At 39.3% G+C, this 19986-nt stretch overlaps 1 protein-coding gene across 3 annotated transcripts in view; it reads left to right on the top strand.

Annotated features, from left to right (window-relative positions):
• Positions 1-19986, top strand: part of gas7a (growth arrest-specific 7a) — a 65788-nt gene that overhangs the window by 27241 nt on the left and 18561 nt on the right. Inside the window, exons 3-5 of one of the 3 annotated variants that reach the window (XM_038268188.1) lie at positions 5067-5152; positions 8255-8317; positions 16619-16708. In XM_038268188.1, the coding sequence (XP_038124116.1) occupies positions 5067-5152; positions 8255-8317; positions 16619-16708 (239 nt within the window). Of the gene's footprint in view, positions 1-5066; positions 5153-7478; positions 7553-7969; positions 8318-16618; positions 16709-19986 lie in introns of those variants that run through there. The other 2 variants (XM_038268191.1, XM_038268190.1) reach the window with 2 other exon arrangements.

Below are 19986 nucleotides of genomic sequence, written 5' to 3'. Positions count from 1 at the left end.
TGGGTGTTTCTCTTCCTCTCCCAGGTGTGCTCAGCGAGCTGCGTGTGGCCCCCAAGGAAAACCAGCAAGATATGCGAACGTCACAGAATCACAGAATTTAATCCAACAAAAAACAGCTTATGAGTTAACAACAAAACTGCAGAACAACAGAAACATACATTCAGTTACCTGAGGTAGAGAAAAATAGAAAAAGAGAGGCAAAGACGCGTCTTTGGAGAGAGCTGGTGCAAAAGCAAAAAAGTGGCAGCTATCTGAATTTTTGCCCCTGTGCCCAAAATTTTATAATGTAGATAAGTCCTTCCCTTTAGTATAAGGTCGTCCAGCTTGACCAATTGGAAGCTACTTTGGACACTCAGAAAAACTAATTTACGGCCGGGCCCCCCACTAGATTCTAACGTCATCTGGCTGTCATGAGATAAAGTTTAACAGAATCGATGTGGAATGTTGAGGGCCCCTTTCCTGCCATAAATCTCAAGAACAAACTTAAATTCAGTATTTTGGTTCAGGGAAAGGTTATCTTCACAGCTCAATCTTGCTCTTTTGCACCATTCCACCCCAAAAGATTGAATCCTGCCTTAAACCACATAGAATCAACAGAACATAAAATACAATTCCTTTTTCTCACATATAAAACATAATATTCAATCTAACATATTCAATTACCCCATTAAACCTATATCCTGAGCAATTTTCTAATAGTAAACAAAACATTTTCATTCAAACAATTTCAATTTGATTCTGATATTCACACAGATAGTACAACTTTCAATTAAAAAACATGATATTAATACTTAGAAAAATGTCTTAAAAACTAAATGTTAATGTTTTAACATTCTACATTTTATTCAGTATTACAGCATCTCAGATGTTTATTCTGGAAGACCTTTGATCTTCTGTAACCCAAGGAGACCTCTCCCCTGAGGCTCAACTGTTATTCACCCCCCAGGAGATACTCATTTTAAGGCCTCCTGTGCTTTGAATACTTACCCATTAGTAGTTTTAAATCATTAACACAGCCTTGTTCAAAATTCAGAAATATGGTCAAAATGAAAGTGTTCAACATACCTTTTACACACGCCATAAGATTAACTGTTTTAAAAACTAAAATAATCATTTTTCTTTAACACTATCTAAGCAAGACATCTTTAATACATTTTCCTAATTATCTATATGCTTTAATACCTTCTTAATTTCACTATACAAAGAGCAGAACAGGGAGATGAGACAGAGCAGAGCAGAGAAAGAGAGGAAAAGGATATGCAGAGATACAGTAGCAGCATGGCAGCAACCAGGCCAAAGGATCTCAACATCTGCATTTTTATTTAGCAGATAAGACTACAGGTCTTAAAAACATTTAGAAATGTTCTAGTTCCCACAGTTTGGCGCACAGAAAAAGAGCCTTTCATGAAATTTGGATCAAAAGCTTTAAATGGTTGGAAAATTCCTCCATCCATCTATTTTCTAGCACGCTTATTCTGAGTGGAGTCACAAGGGGTGCTGGTGCCTATCTCCAGCTGTCTATAGGCAAGAGGCGGGGTCCACCCTGGACAGGTTGCCAGTCCATCGCAGGGCAACACAGAGACAAACATGACAAACAACCATTTACACCTAAGGGGACTGTAGAGAAGCCAATTAACCTAACAATCAAGTTTTTGGACTGTGGGAGGAAGCCAGAGTACCTGGAGAGAACCCACGCATGCTCGGGAAGAACATGCAAACTCTAAGCAGAAAGACCCTGGTCCGGGAACCGAACCCAGAACCTTCTTTCAGCAGTGCTACCCACTGCTCCACTGAGCAGCCCCCTGGTTGGAAAATTCTTCAAAGAAAAAAAAAATGCTGGTTTGGGCTTTGCTTGTCGGGTATTTGCCCCAAGTTTTGAGATATGAAGTATCAGTGAATAATGGAGTCAGCAATTGGCAAAAGCCACTGAGCAAGTTTTAAAAATATAGAAAATGTTTGATCACCCCTAAACCTCTGATCCTAGAATTGCCTCTGTTGGCAGTTTATGAACTGCAAGTTACCTGCTAATCTTTCTGCTCATTAAACAAGCAAAATAAAATGCGTAAATAATTAAGCCAGAGCAGTTGGAAGGTTTGATTGTTAGAGTTAGAGGGAGCTAACATTATGAGGAGATACAAAAGGAAACATCCAGGACATAAATACTGGGAACCTCTGTTCTCCAAAAGCTGATAGCTGACAGGTCATCAGACCTTAAACTTATCGATGGACTTCTTTGTGCAGAGCTGCTTGTATCAGAAAACATTAATCATCAGTTTTAAAGGGTTGCTGACAGAGGTTAACTGAGGTCAGGGGTTTCTTATTGCTCCTGTTAACAAAGTGATGATCATCTCTATTTTTGGAGCCGCCTGGATGCACTGAAGGCACCGGGCTTTGGCCAGCATCCTCGGCTGAGATGTGCGGCCTTGGCCCAGGGGAGGGGGTAGCGCTCTGTCGGCCTCACGTGTTTACCTTCAGCTGGGAATGGGCCGCTTTGATATGCAACGATTGGACAGCTCATGAATCACCAGGGATGGAGAGGAACCATTATGGAGGCTGTAGGATGAAACCAGGGTTGTTATCACTGAGCAGTTAACCCTGGAGGCTCAGGGTTGGTAGGGACATTAATGTGAGATGTCACTGAATGTAGGGCTGTGGAATACACTAAACAGACCTGAAACCAGAGTAGCATTTTGATAATTAAGCTTGTTCTGTCCTTTGATTTTTAAGGTAAAATATTTAAGGGGTTTATATTTACTGTCCTTTGGTTTTAGGTTTTTGCAACTGCAAGTGTTGCTGAAATGGATAAAAAAAAAAATTATGGTCTATATCTGTCGAAATGACAATGAGGATAAGGAAAAAACAAAAGGAATAATATATTCTGATGGCTACATTTCAACAATTTTTCTTATAGTTTAACTGGAAGTAGCATAATATTTTTTATGAAAAGTTTTGCTCAGCAAAATGAAAATTTTTTTGCTGATCTCAATATCATATGAATTGTTTTAGATTAGTTTGCCATAGACTCACTTATGGTTCATCAAGTTAATTTTAAAGAAGAAATGGTGCGAGTCAGGAGATGAAGATGGGGATGGAGTAGCTTCCAGTGAAATGGCACATTTTTAAAAACAGGCAGGTTACAAGGCAAGGCAAGGCAAGGCAAGGCAAGTTTATTTGTATGCACAATTCAGTACATGGACAATTCCAAGTGCTTTACATGACATGAATTTGTTAATAGAATGGAAGAAAAATAAAAGCTGAACAAACGCAGATAAAGACAGAAAAAGCAAAGCAAATCAAACAGTTGGATTACAACCTCAAACTAATAACACCTCAGTTAATATTTTACATTCAACTGTCAAAGGCAGTTCTAAACAAATGGGTTTCCTCTAGGTGAGGTCCTGAATCAGATGGAATTTGTCACCGAAATTCAACATATTTAAGTACATATAAACACACAGGAGATTAAATTAGTGGGCATAATTTGCAGTTTATAAACAAAAGAAAAAAGTAAAATAAGTTGCCTTGGGTATATAACAACCCTGCCTTTTGCCCATAGCCTGCCGGAGATAGGTACCAGCCCAACTACCACCCTGATGGTTAATTGAAATTTCATTGTAAATTCAACATAAATTAATGTCAGGTTCTACATCACTTTCAGAATGCACACTACAAAAGTCATTGCTTTATTGTAATTATGTACAGCAAAATTGTCCTGTAATGTCCTGTAATTTTATGATAATTGCTTTTTCACTGAGCCTGCAACATTAAAGTATACAGTGTGACCTTTACTACAATGCATTGTAATATCACAGGTATGAAATGACCGTAAAATGCTGTATGTTTCACAGCATATTGCTGTACTCCTTAGTCCTGCAAAACGTATCCAGTTATTCAGTGTAAAGTCACACTATGTACAGAAGAGACCTGTTGCTGTGACCTATCAATCATGTGCGCTGGCACAGAGGACGGTAAATCAGGTTTTAGGGGGTCCAGTGACCTAAAACCCGCTCCTGCTGGTAGAGATCAGACAGAATCCCCAGCAGGTAACCCAGGGTGAAATGTTTGGCTTGTTTAATGTCTGTCTGTATTGTCTAATTACTTGGCATATGGACCCAGCATATGGTGCTGCTTATGACACAGTATCAGTGGATGTCCTAATACCCCCACATGCCCAACATCTGCCCACAATGATGTCCCGCATACCAGGTGATTGCATCAGACAACCTGGCCTTGTGCAAACACCAAATACGAGCCCATTTAACTCCTGACGTGCTACTGATGCTGTGTAATTACGCTAAGAGGTGTATCTGTGTCTAACAACCTTTACGAATTCTTTTCAGCTACTGCCAGAAAATCTGGTAACCGTCTGTTAAAAATCAAATCACTTGAACTGTCTAAACCTCCCAGTTTCTTCCAGAATTGCATATTTAAATCCTCATCATTGGTCTTTATGTTCATTAAATTGTGCTATTTAGGCCATCTATGCTTTTTGTGCAGATTTATGCAGATATTTGCATGTGTTAAATGTGTGCAAATCAGAGTCTTGGCTTCTTCTAAATACTGAATATCAACAGGAACGCAAAATTGCACCTGAAATAGCTCTACCAAGCAATTAGAGTCTCTGCACCAACACAATCTGCTGATATTTAAATGATGTATTATGCATGCATTGCCAAGAATGTCTGCCTCTATTTATGCAAATGTATATCACAAATAGAGCTAAATGCTTTGGATTTTCAAACAGCATTGCTGCTTGCAAAATGAAGAGACTATCAAAGTAAAATATTTCATTGCTTCTTGGATTTTTTTAATAGTAAGTGTTACAAATGATTACTATAACAATATTTCCCTCTGTTTTTTGTAAAGGTTAGAATCTAAATAATTCAAATATCAAGTATCTGAACTAGGCAACATTTTGAATAGCATATTGTATTTGATTATTTAGTTTGAACCACCTTTTTGTATAATTTCCCCTAAGTTGATCAGTGCCTGCTCACCTTTGGTTTGTGCTTAAAGGTCAGACATAGGCTCTCCGTTGTATTGATGTAATGTGTTTTTGCTCTCAGCTGACAGATGCAGCAGCAGAACGAAGAATGGCAAGTTCCCTGACACCACTAATACTCCTCTGAGGAACCTTGCATTATGTAGAAAGGTAAGAAGAAGTATCTATTATACAAATTAAATCTACTGTGCCTAAAGCAACAGAGACATATTCAAGAGTGCTGCTAAACTTTATGCCTTGGCTACCATCAAGACTAATCCAAACAATAAGGATGTAATCTGAATTTGGCTCTGGTTCACTGTTTGAACCACAGACAAATGCACTGTATTAACGGTGAACTACAGTGAGGGCCGGATTAACAAAGATCCCAGTGTTGTGATGATCTGCAAAGATTGCTTGTTGAATTGATAAGCTGAGGAAACTGGTTGTTCATCATCTAGATTAACAAATTATGTGTGATACCGTCATTGTCCTTCCCTTTTAGGACTCTGACTTTTTAGTTATTTTAGTTTTTAGTGTTCAGTTATTGGTTATTCTCTATTGTTGATTTTTGCTTTATTTTCCATTATATTCAAACAGTCTTTAGTTACTCTCTGTTGCCCCCTTGTGCTTGTTTCCTTTCACCTAGGCTTTCTTCTAGTTAGTTCCACTCACACCTGCTCCTTATTCAGCTCATCAGTCCATCCTTTGTTCTGTTCCCCTTATAAACTCCACCTCTGCAGTCACTCAGTGCTGGTTCCTTGTAGTTGTTAGTCGCTTCCTTGTCTCTGGCTCCTAAAGTGCATTTCCCTGATGTTTTTTTTGGCTCTTTGTATTTTGCATTTTTGGATGTCTGCCTTAATTGACTAATAAATCTACAAGAACTAATCTCTGCTTCACTCATCTTTATTTCATAGTGCTACAAACTAAAGTTATAGCAATCACTTTAGTTTGAACCTGTTAATACCTTAGAAAACATGACTTAAATTAGCTGCTGTTTTTTTTAACCTTTTGGAGGATCAGGCCTGCCATTTAAAACCATTGTAATGGTGAACTGTTGCCTTTTTGTGGCAGTATGAGGCACAGCATTCGTGACAATTAGAAGATCAAAAATAAATCATAAAACATGAAAAAAACTACTTTTTCAGCTCCTCCCCGACTCCATCAGACAAACGGTCTGGGAGGGAGCCACAGTCAGATTAGACTAAAGGGGAAGGATTTATTTTCCCCAAACTTCTCACAGCACCCGCTTCACCCAAAATATTGGAAAGCACAGTAGGCTAGTAAGAAATGTATACAAGATATATGTGTTTTGTACTGCTCTGTAAAAGAAAACATATAGAGGAAAAAAAACCTAAACATTCTTACTACAATTTTTACACAGCATAGTGAACTTTTTTTTTGCGTCCTCTAATGTCCCATCTACAGGCTCCATAATGGTTGTTCTCCAGTGGAGATTAATATTCAATTTAGTCTTTTGTTTTATTTTTTTTCAAAAAAAATGCTGCAATGATTAAGTCATGTTTTTATTTTTATTTAATTTAAAAGAGCACTTGCTACCCGCAAAATTAATTTGTTCACCATAAAGTTTTTTCTCCTAGAGACATTATTCTGTTCTTGGTATTTCTAACAGTCCAAACATGTGCACAAACTCTTATTGAATGTTAGTATAAAAAGGCCTCCTTTTTTGCCAGAATGACCTTAAGTCATTACAAGTTTGCGCTAGACTTCCCGACAAACTAAATATACAAACATAAACTGTGCCTGCAATCGCTTTCAGGTTTTAGAAATCACTTTGTTGATGATAGGTATTTAGATTTACATATTCACCACCCAGTATTTTGTACATATTTGTTTATAAGCATAGGATGTGCATAATCAAATAGGCAAAACTAAAAAAAGAAAAAAATATCCTGCTAATTTTACACACCTGGTTTGAAGATCAGGTTTGCACATGACAACCAATTTGCACTATTTTTATACAAGGAACATTTTGAATACCAGGCATTAGGAGTTAGGCAGCTTCGCAATGGTTGAATGAAGGGATAATTTTAACACAACGAAACATTTTTAAGGGGAAATCCTCAGTTTCACTCCAGGGCTGCTAATATGAAAAGCTTTTTACCGCCAGACATCACTTATGTGAAAGTGATAAATTATAATGACTATTGACAACCCTTAACAAGCATGACCTATAGTTGGCCCATCATGAAAATAATCAGAGCAGCTTGTCCTCTAAAAAAACATTTTCAGATCACAGTAGCGTTTCTGCCCACTCAAACAGGGCCGCTCCCGCAGCTAAGATGAACCTTGGCCAAAACTGATTTCATGCCAACCCTCGTGACTGATTCAGACTCAGATGAGGCCACACCGTATGATCACAAGGAAGAGAATCGATGGACGGACAGTTGGGACACTCAAGCCAAACAGGCAGCTGAGTTTTAGACTCTAGATGACAGAGTTTACAGTAAAATAGGCCGAAGCTGGGAACGCTGGGAACACGGAAAACAGATCCTGGACCTGGACATATGGCGGTAGGAACGGCTGGCCGCCATGTTTTGCACGACGAAGGTGAGATTCTCACTCGCTCCTTGGTGTTCGGGTTGCAATGTTAGATCAGTGCAGGTGCTGAAAAAGGTGTGGGGTTCCTCTTTTCCTGCTGCAAACAATCGAGCATCTTTTAGATCCTTCATATTAGATTTAACCCTTGAACTGTGTGCAGCTCAAACAGTCAGAAGTAGCATCACTGAGTAGCAATCTAAAGATCCTCTCAAACCATGTGCTCCAACCCAGCCCCAACACCTACACCCTAACTGCTCCCTCCCCTCCCCCTTACTCTCTTTTCTAACACTTGTTTTTTATCTACATCTCCATCCTCAGTGGGGCTCAGTGGTCCTTATTTCCTTACGGGGGGGTTGTATGGTGAAGGCAAGGTGTTGGGGGATCAGTGTGAGGTTGGGGGCTCAGTCCTCACAACCTGCAGCCCTTAAACTTATGTGACAGCATCTTAACTGGAGGCTAGACTTCGTCACATTCCCTCTGCAGCCCTCCTCCTCCTCAGCATCCCTCTCCCCCCTCCCCACAACACGACTCCTCTCCACTCGCTCTGCAGCTTGTGAGACAGGAAGGCAGCCTCAGTGTGTGTGGAGGGATAGAGAGGAGAGAGGCTTTCCCAGAATAGAGAAGCAGCAGGAGGAGGTGAGCGGGATGATGATGGAAGCCAGCTTTGACACTGAGGAGAGTTTTGATGATCCCTCCTGTCTCGCCCCGCAGCCTCCAGGCTCTGTGTCACCGGCCAAGAGACAGATCAATGAGGTCAAGGAGACCAAGACCACTGTGAGTATTCCTAATCCTTCTCTTAGTAAAGTCTCAAATCTCAATCTTTGTTTTCTATTTTTTTTTTGGTGTTAACTGTTGACATTCCACCTGAGGTTGTGATGGTTCTTTAAAAACTATAGTAAAATTGGTAATTTGTGTTATGTTTGGTAGATTTACAGGTAATACAAATTAATTTGTCCCTTAAAGACCCTTTAAGATGCTGTTTTTCACTTAAAAAAAAACAAAATGGAAAAAAGCACAAGGAGCTGCAGTAGGACCTTGTGGTATTTTTAGTCTGTCAGGTAAACTGATATCAGTGTTTCTCCCATCCTTATATTCCTCCCATCGTTTTTCCTATGAAAGAGCTTCAGATGTAATCAGTTTGGGTTGGGAAGAAAACATGCTGCTGTTAGAACCATTCAGATTATCCTCCTGCAACTATGATTTCTTAGAGGTGTTCTGTAGCTGTGTCCCAAGACGCTCGGACAGAAGCAGGGGGTTATGTAATCTCTCAGCCCATTATGGGGGAGCTTCTAAAGGGCTGAGAAAACCAGACAGAGGTAAGGGTTTGGGTCTCACACCAGGCAGTAAGACCCTGACATCCGGAACCATCGCTGGGGATGGACATTGGGAAAAAATCTAAACCCACCAGACCTGGGAGAGAGGCAGCAAGTCCAGTTTCCATGGTGACAAAGGCAAATGCAACGATTAACGGGTGTTGAAATGGAAAACAACCACAAGAGAAGAGGGGGGAGACATTCAGGTGTTTGCTGATGACATGCTGTTTGAACAAGGAAGGGGAAATCTTATGTCTGCTTGAACAACAAGAGTCCATGGATATCAAACGTTCCTGCAGAAAAAAAAAAAAAAAACAGGTGATTCGAGTCAATCTCTGACACCCCCTCCCTCCCAGAGGTTTCTTTTGTTCACCACAGTGCAACTCACATTACACAACCCCAACCACAGTTGTCATGGAGACGCACACATCCATGACGGATGGCAAAATGGACCCATGCAGGATTCTTCACACATCAGAGAGAAGCAGCTGCTTTGCAACCTTGTTTTCACCTTCAGCGTGTTTGTGTAGGACCAATCTGGCCGTTTCACCATTTGAATCTGACGTTCGCTGCCGTTCAGATCAACTTGTTGCTGGGGATCATTCAGCCCCATTGGTGGGAGTCTTCAATACCTTGGGAAGAAAAAGCAGAGGTCAAAACTATGAGGATGTTTAGTATTCAAGCTGTAGTAACAACGCAAGTCTGTTACTGTCAGCTAAGGATCGTTTGCTGATGAGGGTTTGCATTTTTTAAAGATCCATTTAAAAAATATCTTCTTTACCTGCAACAGTAATTAAACAAATGCACACCATATTAGGTATAAATGTATTGAATTTGTCTAATATATGCAAACTTGGATTTTTACAGGAGACAAAAAGTTAAACTTTTAGTAAATGTAGTTAACTGAAATACAGTTAGTCAAGGCACTCAAGATCAATGATTTTGTTAATAAAATCATTAATTTATTCATTTTGGATTGTTGCTAACTAAGCTGACATATATGTATCACATGGAGGAGGCAGCACAAATGATTGAAGAAACAAAGCTGCATATTATTGGTTTGATAATTTAAACTGAATAGAGAATACATGTGGCCTTCAGATCAGCTTAGCAATGTTCTGCAGAGAGCTTCATGGAAAAGGTTTCCTTGGTCAGGCAGCTGCATGCAAGCCATACATCACCAAGAGCAATGCAAAGTGTCAGATGCAGTGGTGTAAAGCACACTGCCACTGGACTCCAGAGTGGTGAAGAATCTGGTTTCTCCAGCTGGAAACGTAAAGGATGAGTCCGGGTTTGGTGGTTGTCAGGACAGCAGTACTTGTCTGACTGCAGTTTGCCAAGCTTAAAGTTTGGTGGAAAGGGAATTATGGTGTGGGGTTGTGTTTTTTTTGGGAGCTGGGCGTGTTTCAATGAAACGAAATCTAAATGCTATTGGACAATTCCATGCTGACCGCATCCTCTACCAACTTGACTGGTAGCCAGTTCAGAGAGCAAGGTCCATAATGACATGGATGGCAGAGTCTGGTGTGAGTCCTGATCTTAACCCGATAGAAAACCTTTGGGATGAATTAGTGTAAGTTACTTCTGTGTAAGTAAGGCACAAATGTAAGAGGGCAGTAATACAAGAAAGGCCATTGATACACAAAAGTGACATTAAGAAGCAGCATTCTTATAAGAAATGTCCCCATATCTAGTGTATCTACTCTAGATCTAGTGTAATCTGTGCTCACTGTTTTTGGCAGCAGATGGGGATCAGCATGGGTGCTCCTGAATGAAACCACACAGTGATGGGCTGTGTTTTTTCTTACACCTCTCCGTCAGAACCTCAGACTTCCTTAGCTACTCCAGCTGCAGTTAATGAAGTAGATGCTGACCTCAGAACGTATCCTGGAAATCTCTGCTTCGCTCTTGTCAGGCTCTCTCTGCCTGTTTCCCTGCCTTTGAGGACATAATGTTCACTAGCTGCCTGAAATATTCCAACCACTGACAACATCAGTAATAATAATTGCTATTCACTTTATCTGTTACTGGGCATAATATTATGCCTGTTTACTATAGGTTAGAAAACCCTTGTGGTCTCTGTTAGATAATGGAAATATATCCATCATGACGAGCAGGATGACAGCATCACTGATCCTACACTGAAGCCAGAAACTGGTCCGTGTCAACTCTGCGTTACTGGAAGGTACATTTGTGGAGGAAGGGAGGGGAGGAGGCACAATGATATTTTACCACAAAAGTAATTTGTCGCTTAGCAACAGTAGTAGAGTATCCTGCACCCTCATCTGCTGAAATTTTCTCCTCAGAAATGGCTGTTTGATTGGCTGCCAAGAAATCTTTTTTTTTTTTTACATTTCTCATGGGCCATTTCCTTTACGACTTTGTCAGGATTTTTTTATTTTTATTTTGCTACATTCAGCAAATAACGAGTGTGAAAATAAATGAATCAGAAGTAAAACGTCACAGAGGAAGCAGTGGTCTCTCTCTTACCTGAGGCCCAATGCTCATAAGTGCTGAGTGAAGACAAAATGTTCCAATCCCACCAAACAGTTCTGTTTATGATTAGCTGCACTTAGATTTGTTCAAACATGAAACCCAGCTGCAGCATTCAGCAGACTCCAACTTTAACCGTCCAGCAAGAATGGCCTCGGAAAGGCCGATCTATTGCACACTGGGTCACAAAGGTAATCTGTATTAATATTTAATTCCCAACCCCCGGAGCACCTCGCTAAGCGACCATAAAGAAGTAAGTTAGCCAGACGGGCTCCCTTTAGATGAATGGTCTCATTCTGAGTGGGATGTCAGAGGTAGAAAACAATGCTTGTGATGGATGTGGAGCCGGCGTAATAGAAAATCTAGTGCACATGACAATCAGTGGGATCTCTGAGGCAGAAAATGAACAAAGCGAACGGTCGGAATGCAGAGTAAATCACACCCCTGCTCCCTCAGGTTACTGCTGTGCATGTGCTTATGCTCAACGTTTCCTCCTAATATAAAAATTCACATAACTGAAAAAACAAAACAAATGCATGTTAAGGCGTTCTTCAGCTGTTTGCATAAAGTGTTTAGATCAAAAACCTTCTTGAAGCCGGACTAAAAATTAAGATTCTTGCCTGTTCACATAAAGCTGATGAAAGATCTAATTAGATCTTATCTAATGCAGGTACATTTTCTGCACAATCCAACATTAAAGACTCTTTCATGTTTATCTAGCCACAGCAGAACACACAAACAGGAAACGCGTGAACAAAGCAGCGGATAGATTGATAATTAGCCGATGAGATAATTATTAATAAATGTACAAAATTCAATAAATGTATAAATTTATAAAATTACAGATAAAGTCAAAGTTTCCAGAGGATATACTGCAAGAAAGCCAGAAGTCATCAGTACTAATTCTGTCAAAGGTAAATATAGTGAAATATTATCATTTAGACAAATAGCAGCTGACAGAATCACCCCATCAGAAATATCAAGTTTCCTGTTACAATAAGCTGCTTATTATAGATATACATCATTAATTATGTGCTACTGCATATAGAGAGAGGATGACCTGATACTTTAATCCGTTTAACTTGCAGTTCTGCTTTCATCCTCATCTAAATTGTATCAGCATCATGTTTGAAAAACTGTCCATACCATTTGTGTGATGTTCTGTCCATGTCAGACAACCCATTGTTAACCCATTTGTTTTCAGGCAATAGCTTTTTAAAGGTAAATAATTTTTTTTACCCTTTTAAATATTTCAGGAAAAAAATAATTGCTCCAACATAGTAACTTTTTTTGCTGAATCGCAAACTTAACCCCATAAGCAATTTTTTTTTTTTTTTGCTGTGTGTGTTTGGCTTATTGGCTTCTTGTATCACAGCTTTTTTTACTTTTGCTTCTACCTGGAACATATTAAAGTGGCCCAAAATTAATCATGCAAACAACATACTTTCACGTGTGGTGCTAAATAAATCTGTACCTTGCCATCCAAATAAATATGGTCCTGTGTGAAAATGATTTTTTGTTAAATCAACTACGATTAATCTTTAATCATACAACATACATAAAACAAAGTCACCAACAGTTTTTCTGGAAAGGTTACAAAACCACTTTAAAGGCTTTAGGACTGCAGATGGGAAACCATCAGACCCAGATAAAGAAAAAAGGGAACAGTGGAGATCCTTCCCAAGATTTGTCAAAGATGTCAATGGCAACTCATCCAAATCTAAAGGTCTACAGTCATAAGCTAACATTGAACGTCAAAAATAGGCAGTAAAAACCTAAGCTGGGTTAAAATGGCCTCCATGGGAGAGAGCCTGACAGTTTTCATAGTGGTGGCCAGGGAGGGACCAACGTGCACTAATAATCCGCCATAAACATTTAGGCACCAGATCAATTTCAGGGTCAATCAACAATTAACCAACAGTAAAGATATATCAGCAAAACATTAACAAATAAATCACTGAAGACTGGCCAGATTTTCCTTATGTACTTATCAGGAAATATCCACAGAAATATATATGTTCATACAGCCTAATTTAAACATGGTGTACAAGTTTTTTTGCTTCTGATGCATAGCCTCTGCAACCGTCAAATCTGTCTCTGCATTGTTGCGCACCTCAAAAAAATCCTGACTACGCGTTTTACTGTTGCGAATCCACGAAGACCTCAAGCGGAATTGCGCAGACAAAAAGCAGCCGTGATTGGTCCTTGGTATGCCTTTCCGGCTGTCTGTGTGGCCGTCCTTCTCGATTCGGTGCCGGGGCACGCCATTTTTATAAACAGGAACAACTACATTGGACAATTACGATGAAAGGTTAATCAATGAGGTTCATTAAGAGATCCTGTTTCTCTTCGTTGTCTAGCAACTCTAGATCCATCTCCGTGACCGTGATATCTTGCAGAAGAGCCATTGTTGTTTTGGAAGATAGACACTCCCACCGGCGAAGTTCTCGTGACCATCTGCCGAAGTTCTCGACAGTTCTGGAATAGATTCCCCCTTGCACTTTGGCGGGAAACTGCAGTGCGTCCCTAGAAATTCCAGACCAACAGTGCAGAAGCATACCAGCAAAACTGGTTCACGACCAGACCCAAATGACATTTGATGTGTGCGGTTGCAGAAGCATAATCTGCCCTTTAGTCATGCAGTGGGACTGTGTGAGGAATCCGGATTATCCAGAGAAAACCCACACAAGCACAAGGAGAACATGCAAACTCCACGCAGAAAGAGCCCGGTCTGGGGATCAAACCCAAAACCCTGTTGCAGCAAAGCAACAGCACTACCCACTGCTCTACCCTGCAATACTTCAAAAGATTGTACTCTTTTAAAGTATTAATATATAAAAACATTTGAATTGAAAAAGCTTCGTGAAGGGGAAGCCAAACGTCTTCAAACCTTGGAAACCAAGTCCAGTGGATTGTTTTAACTTTTATGGAATAAAAACATGGGATGTAAGTAATGAATTCGTCTAAAGTCGATTGATCTTCTCCATCGACTAACAATTAATTAATTAGCAGGCCTTTTTTTAAAGACTCGAGTTTCTTCTTGTATCAAGATCATTGTTCCATAACATGATGGGCTTAAGGGTTTTTAGAACATGCTGAATTTAGCAAAGTAAATAATTTAATAAAATTTTATTTGTGTGGCTGGGGAAAGGTAACCTGACTCCGCCAGATTAATTTGCTCCGCATATCCATCTGGAAACCTTCAGTTGAAGTTATTTTGGGAAGGGGCGAAAATACTGGTTGGCTGATTGGTCTATGTTGGTGATAGACGGGCCAAATAAACCAATCAGATCAACGAAGCATATGACGTACTAACAGCCAGGCTACTCTTGCCGAAACCAGTTGGGAGAAGAGCAAAAACATCTTTTCCTCTGAGAAAAGCCTCCAGAGCAGTGTTTTGCTCTTCTTTCAGTGAAGAAATACTCTGTAATTCCGATAAAACTTGCTCAATAGCTAACGCTAGTTTCATCGGCTGAAGCCTCCATGTTCTTTAGACTGAACGGTCGCGCTTCTCGTTGCGTCACACCTCAACCCGCCTCAAAGCCAACACTGATTGATTTTCTTCAACAGAGAGTTTCCAGACTGATTAGCGAGTGAAGTCTTGAAAGCTCGCGAGATCAGGATGGTCTCACGAGGCTAGGGGAAAGGGACGTTTAGGCCTCCTTACTGAAACTGCTACCCCAGTGACCCGACCTCGATAAGCCGAATGGATGGATGGATGGATGGATGGATGGATGGATGGATGGATGGAATATGTTATGACTAAAAGAAACAAAGTAATTTTTTCTAATATATACTAACAAATTAAAATTTCGAATTAGTTAAAAATTCAAACTTCTTTTTCTGGAGGTTGACTCGGAACCAACCAATCACCTGGTAGGGGTGGCCAGAGAGGTGGACAATAATCGGCAAGGGGTGGCCATGACCACCACTGGCCCCCCTTTCAGCTCCGCCCCTGGTTCCAAGACCAGAACAACTGCTTCTCACATTAGCAAAATCCTGTTGATGATATGAAAGTGGACCTCCTGTTGCTTGGTGTAAAACTAATAAAACGTTCATAAAAAAAAAAAAAAAAACATTTTTTTTGATATTTGACCATTGTGGTGGTGGAGGTATGATGGTATGGGGCTGCCTCAGGATATGGTCAATTTCTTTTTTATTAATAGAACCATATTCTCCTCTCTTCCATAAAGCTCAGTGGCACTAGTGTTACGCAGCTGGACAGTGATCCAATGCCCAGCAGAACGTTCACCTCGGAACGGCTAAAAATAAACATGTTTTGGAGTAAAGTCTGCAGTTAAATCTGATTAAGCGGCTGTGAAATTACTATTTTTAGATTAAACTCCACTTTGAATCACATCAATTCTAAAATAGTCTTCACAGCACGCTGGCTCTTAAGAGGGATGCATGTGTACTTCTTTTTCGACTGGTATGCATCAGTCAATAAATGTTTAGCTGAAATCTACAACACTCAAAGGGAAGATTTCTGCAAGCCTGAGAAGAAATGTAGATGAAACACAGTAGAGGCAAAGCGATCTCTTTGATTTTTGTTTTTGCTGCTTTGATGCTCTCACTATGAGTTCTTTGAAATTAGAACCAGCTCTTCACATATCAGTTTTCCCAACATTCCTTCTCGCCAGCATTTTTGTAAACATTTGAAGCACACAATGCGCTGTTGTTCAAAACGCTTGGAAAGCTGTGCCAGAAAACGCTGTTGTTTATGTTGTTTCTGTATCTGAAATATGAGAGAAGAAGACGAAAGCAGCTCAGCTTAGTCAGATGTTTGTCGCCATTGCACCGTGACAGCAGCGCAGCGCCGAACGCAGGCTGTAAACACGATGAATCAGGGTGTTTCAGTGCGTTTGTGGTTGAAGCATCCTGCCTGCGTGCCCCGTGCCGTCCAAGGCTGAGGCTGACATGGCGCACATGGCAGGAGGGAGGGTTCACAGATGGCCAACATTACATAATTGCAGCCACGGGAGTAATTGAAGACGCTGCAGAGTGAGGAGGCTGGATTCAGGCTGAGAATGTTTATCAGCAGAAACACTGTGGCTCAAGTGTTTAATAGAGGGGATAAAGGTGCCTCTCTGTCCCCTCTGAGGCCCGTCAGGTCATCGCTTTCATGTACTCACATCTGAGCTTTTTGAGCTCATCTGCATGATCCTAATAAAGTTCAGCCCACTGGCCCCATTTTCACATTTTGCGTTGTGTTCTCATTCAAATGTCTCTGAGCCTTCAGACTTCATTTGTTATTGTCCTCTTATTGCAGGTAAACTGTGTGACTTTCCCGCTGCCTGGAGAAGGTCCAGAGCAGCAGCTACTCAAGCCCAACGAATGGAGCTACTGCGATTATTTCTGGGTGAGTTTTCTGGAGCGCAGGGATGTCAGCTCTGGCATAACGAGGGCTTTCCTAATATAGAATCCTGGGAATAAGTGAACTGAAAAGTTTCTAAACTGCAGCAGCTGTTTCTGTTCATTTCTGTCTCATTTAGTATTTTACCCAATTAACATTAGCTCTGTGACCTCCTGTGTAAACATCCCAGCCGCAGAGAAACTGATAAAATCTGACTAACTTCTGCAGTTAAACCTGGAAGGAAATAAGTAATTAGAAGGAAGAAATCAGGTGTTCCGGTTAAATCAATATCACACATGATGTGAAGAAACGTTTTTCTGGCACAGCTTGTTAATTCAAACATATCGGAGCTTTAAGTGAAAGAAAGATAAAAGTCAATTTCAAATGGTCAATTTCAAGTCTTGCTTGTTCCAACATAATTTTTGTATTTCTGGTTTGAAACCTTTATTTTTTACATAGAATATAAAAACAAGCAACCAAATCAACTGAAACAATTAGTTGCCAGTAAATAATTACTTCAAGTCAAAGATAAAAGTATCGAATCACCAGTTCTTGATCCGAATTCCTAAAAATGAAAGCTCCTGGCTTTTGTTTCTAGTTCTAGTCCCTTTACCTTCCATGGGGTCAACAGTATAAACTCTATCCAGGGTAGGAAAGGCGCTCCAGGCTGCTGTTTTGAGTCCAGATAGCCTTCAGCCTTATTGTGCATTGGACATGAGTGACACAGTTCAAATTTGGACTACAGAAAACCAAAGTTAGATAAATCTAACAAACAGCTGAAGCTCTCCTTTGGCAAATAATGTACCTTTTGCAAAGGATTTTGGGCAATTATATTGCTTCTAGTAGCACCTAAGGACGTCAGGAAGTCCCTATGCTAACTGCATCAGCGCTAGGAAGCATACTGCTTCCTGGTCCTAGGTCCTAACTGCTGGTACTTATTATGGCGATTTGAGGTTTGCAGGTCGAGCTCACACGTCGTCCCTTATGGCAATGGCACCTCTTTAGATTACTATTTTAAAATTGGTGTTGCCAGCACTGCAACAAAATAAGCAACAATGCTGTTACATTCATGGGGTATTTTCTATTTATGTAGTGAACCAAATGGCTGTAGATTTTCTTTGAGAATCTTGAAGAGAATGTTGAAATGTAGAGGCAATCATGTTTGATGCTTGTTAAAAAACAAGAAGTAGGAAAAAATCTGTGCTGGTTATTGCTTTATTTATAATAATCAATGGTTCAGCTTTTTCAGTATCTTAAACCAGGGGTCACCAACCCTTTTAAGGCTTACGGCCACTTCAAGGGTATTTAGTCATAGGAAGGGCTACCCATACTGATCCAAGGATCAGCTTTTATCCAAACTTTCTACATTATAAACATATTTTTATGGCTTTTTTTATTTCTTGTTTTATTTTAGGCAATGAAAACTTCTTAGCAAAGCTCTCGATTTACCGGTCGATCTACGTTCCTGCCCTCATCTCAGTCATAACTGAAGGACTCTGAGGACACCCCATATGGTCCTTGAGGGCCCCTTGGTGCTAACTGTGTTAAACTATTGACCCTGTCTCATTGGTCAACAAATAAAGTTGGACCAAAGTGAAATGTTGGATCATACAAAAGCATAACATATTTTTTCTTAGAATATATATACTTTTCAAGTGGTAAATGTGAATTCTTGGTTTAGAATATCACATAGTTTTTACTTTAATTAAATGAACAAACATAAATTTAAATCAGATTAGAGTTAGAGCCTAATTTAAAATGATTCCTTTTGCTCCGAGAAAATAGAGCAATTTTAAGTTGGTTCAGTGTACAGTCTTAAATTCAATACATATGTTTGTTAATTATCATTTGCATTTAATAAATGTCCTTTTCTAATTTATAGGTTTTCTAATATATTTCTTTCAATATCACAGTGTGATGTCCAATAAAAAAAAGTCAAAATCAACAGAATTGACTGAAAATTCTAACTTTTGAATGGTCTAGAATACTTTTAGAGTTAAATCTGGGAGAACATTTGTGTGGGAAATGGCTTGGCCGGTCAGGATGTAGAACACTGTCATAGAGTTTTTTATAGAAATTTGCGAGAGAGAGAGAGAAAAAAAAAAAACACAATCCAGAAATCAAACTGAAAAAGTTCTTAACCATTCAATTTTCTTAAGGTATTTCTGCTGTTTTATCAGATTTTTTTTCTTCAAATTTCTCTGAGCTTTTCTAATTGCATTCATTGATCACATTCTCCTTACTGCAAGCTGAGTACAAATGCTTACTTTTGAACGCACAGACTGACAAATAAAAATGCCCTCAGTAATGTCCAGGCAGACCAATAAATATTTGCTTTCGCTCCTCGTTCGAGAACCAAAGGAAATATGATCCCTCAAATACAATTTGAAAAATACACATTACATAAAACTCAATCTGAAAATGACAAATCTGAAATTTTAAAAGAATAAAATCTGACAAGAATTTAAAACATTTTTTGAAAATGTAAAATCTAAGAAAACTGCCAATTTTCACTTCTATCTTGATTTTTTCCCCCTAATTTCTATATAGAAAGTAGTTATTTTCTCACAAATAATGGAACCAATAAACTAATACACTTCTTCCATCAAACAGGACTTTTTGCACATTAGTGTCACCATTTCTTTCTGCATTTTAATATTTTACCTAACGTATTATTCTGTGCTTTAGTTTAAGTGCACAATATAAATATCAGATTAAATCTGGAGAAATCTTAAACTCCTTTTCAAGATCAAATTTTTTTCATTAAAAAATTGTCATATTTGACAATATAGAGAGGTGTGTGATCTAAGACAGATAGAAAACATTCTAAAAGTGATCATAATAGCAGCTAAGGAGGATTTATTGAGTTATGATTTCATTGCTTTAACAGGAGTCTCGCTGTGTAGAAATACTAACATGCCATCCATGTTTTTCAGCAGTAACAAGTCGTTATGTCATCATGTTTCATCTTAAGAGACATTTAAGAGAACAGCCAATAATCCAACACTTGTAGATTCATTTTCTCCAGATCAGCTAATCCATAACATGACTCACTGCAGCACTACTTGAAAACAATTACAAGATCAATTTGCTGCAGATTCAAACCTTTTTTTCTTATTCAAAAGACAAATTTAATCCTGAAAATCCAATTTTACAACCATCCTTGCTTTATTTGAATCATTAACAAAAATCAATGCCACTACTGTAAATGTGCTGTCTGATGTGGATCAAAGTGCTTCCAATTGGATTGTGCCTGTTGAGAACACAGGAAAATGTGCATTTAC

Source organism: Cyprinodon tularosa, unplaced genomic scaffold (assembly GCF_016077235.1).
Source record: "Cyprinodon tularosa strain WSP-4 unplaced genomic scaffold, ASM1607723v1 ctg697, whole genome shotgun sequence".
Classification (NCBI taxonomy): domain Eukaryota; kingdom Metazoa; phylum Chordata; class Actinopteri; order Cyprinodontiformes; family Cyprinodontidae; genus Cyprinodon; species Cyprinodon tularosa.
The sequence above is the reverse complement of the archived record's forward strand: the minus strand, read 5'-3'. Positions and strand labels throughout refer to the sequence as shown.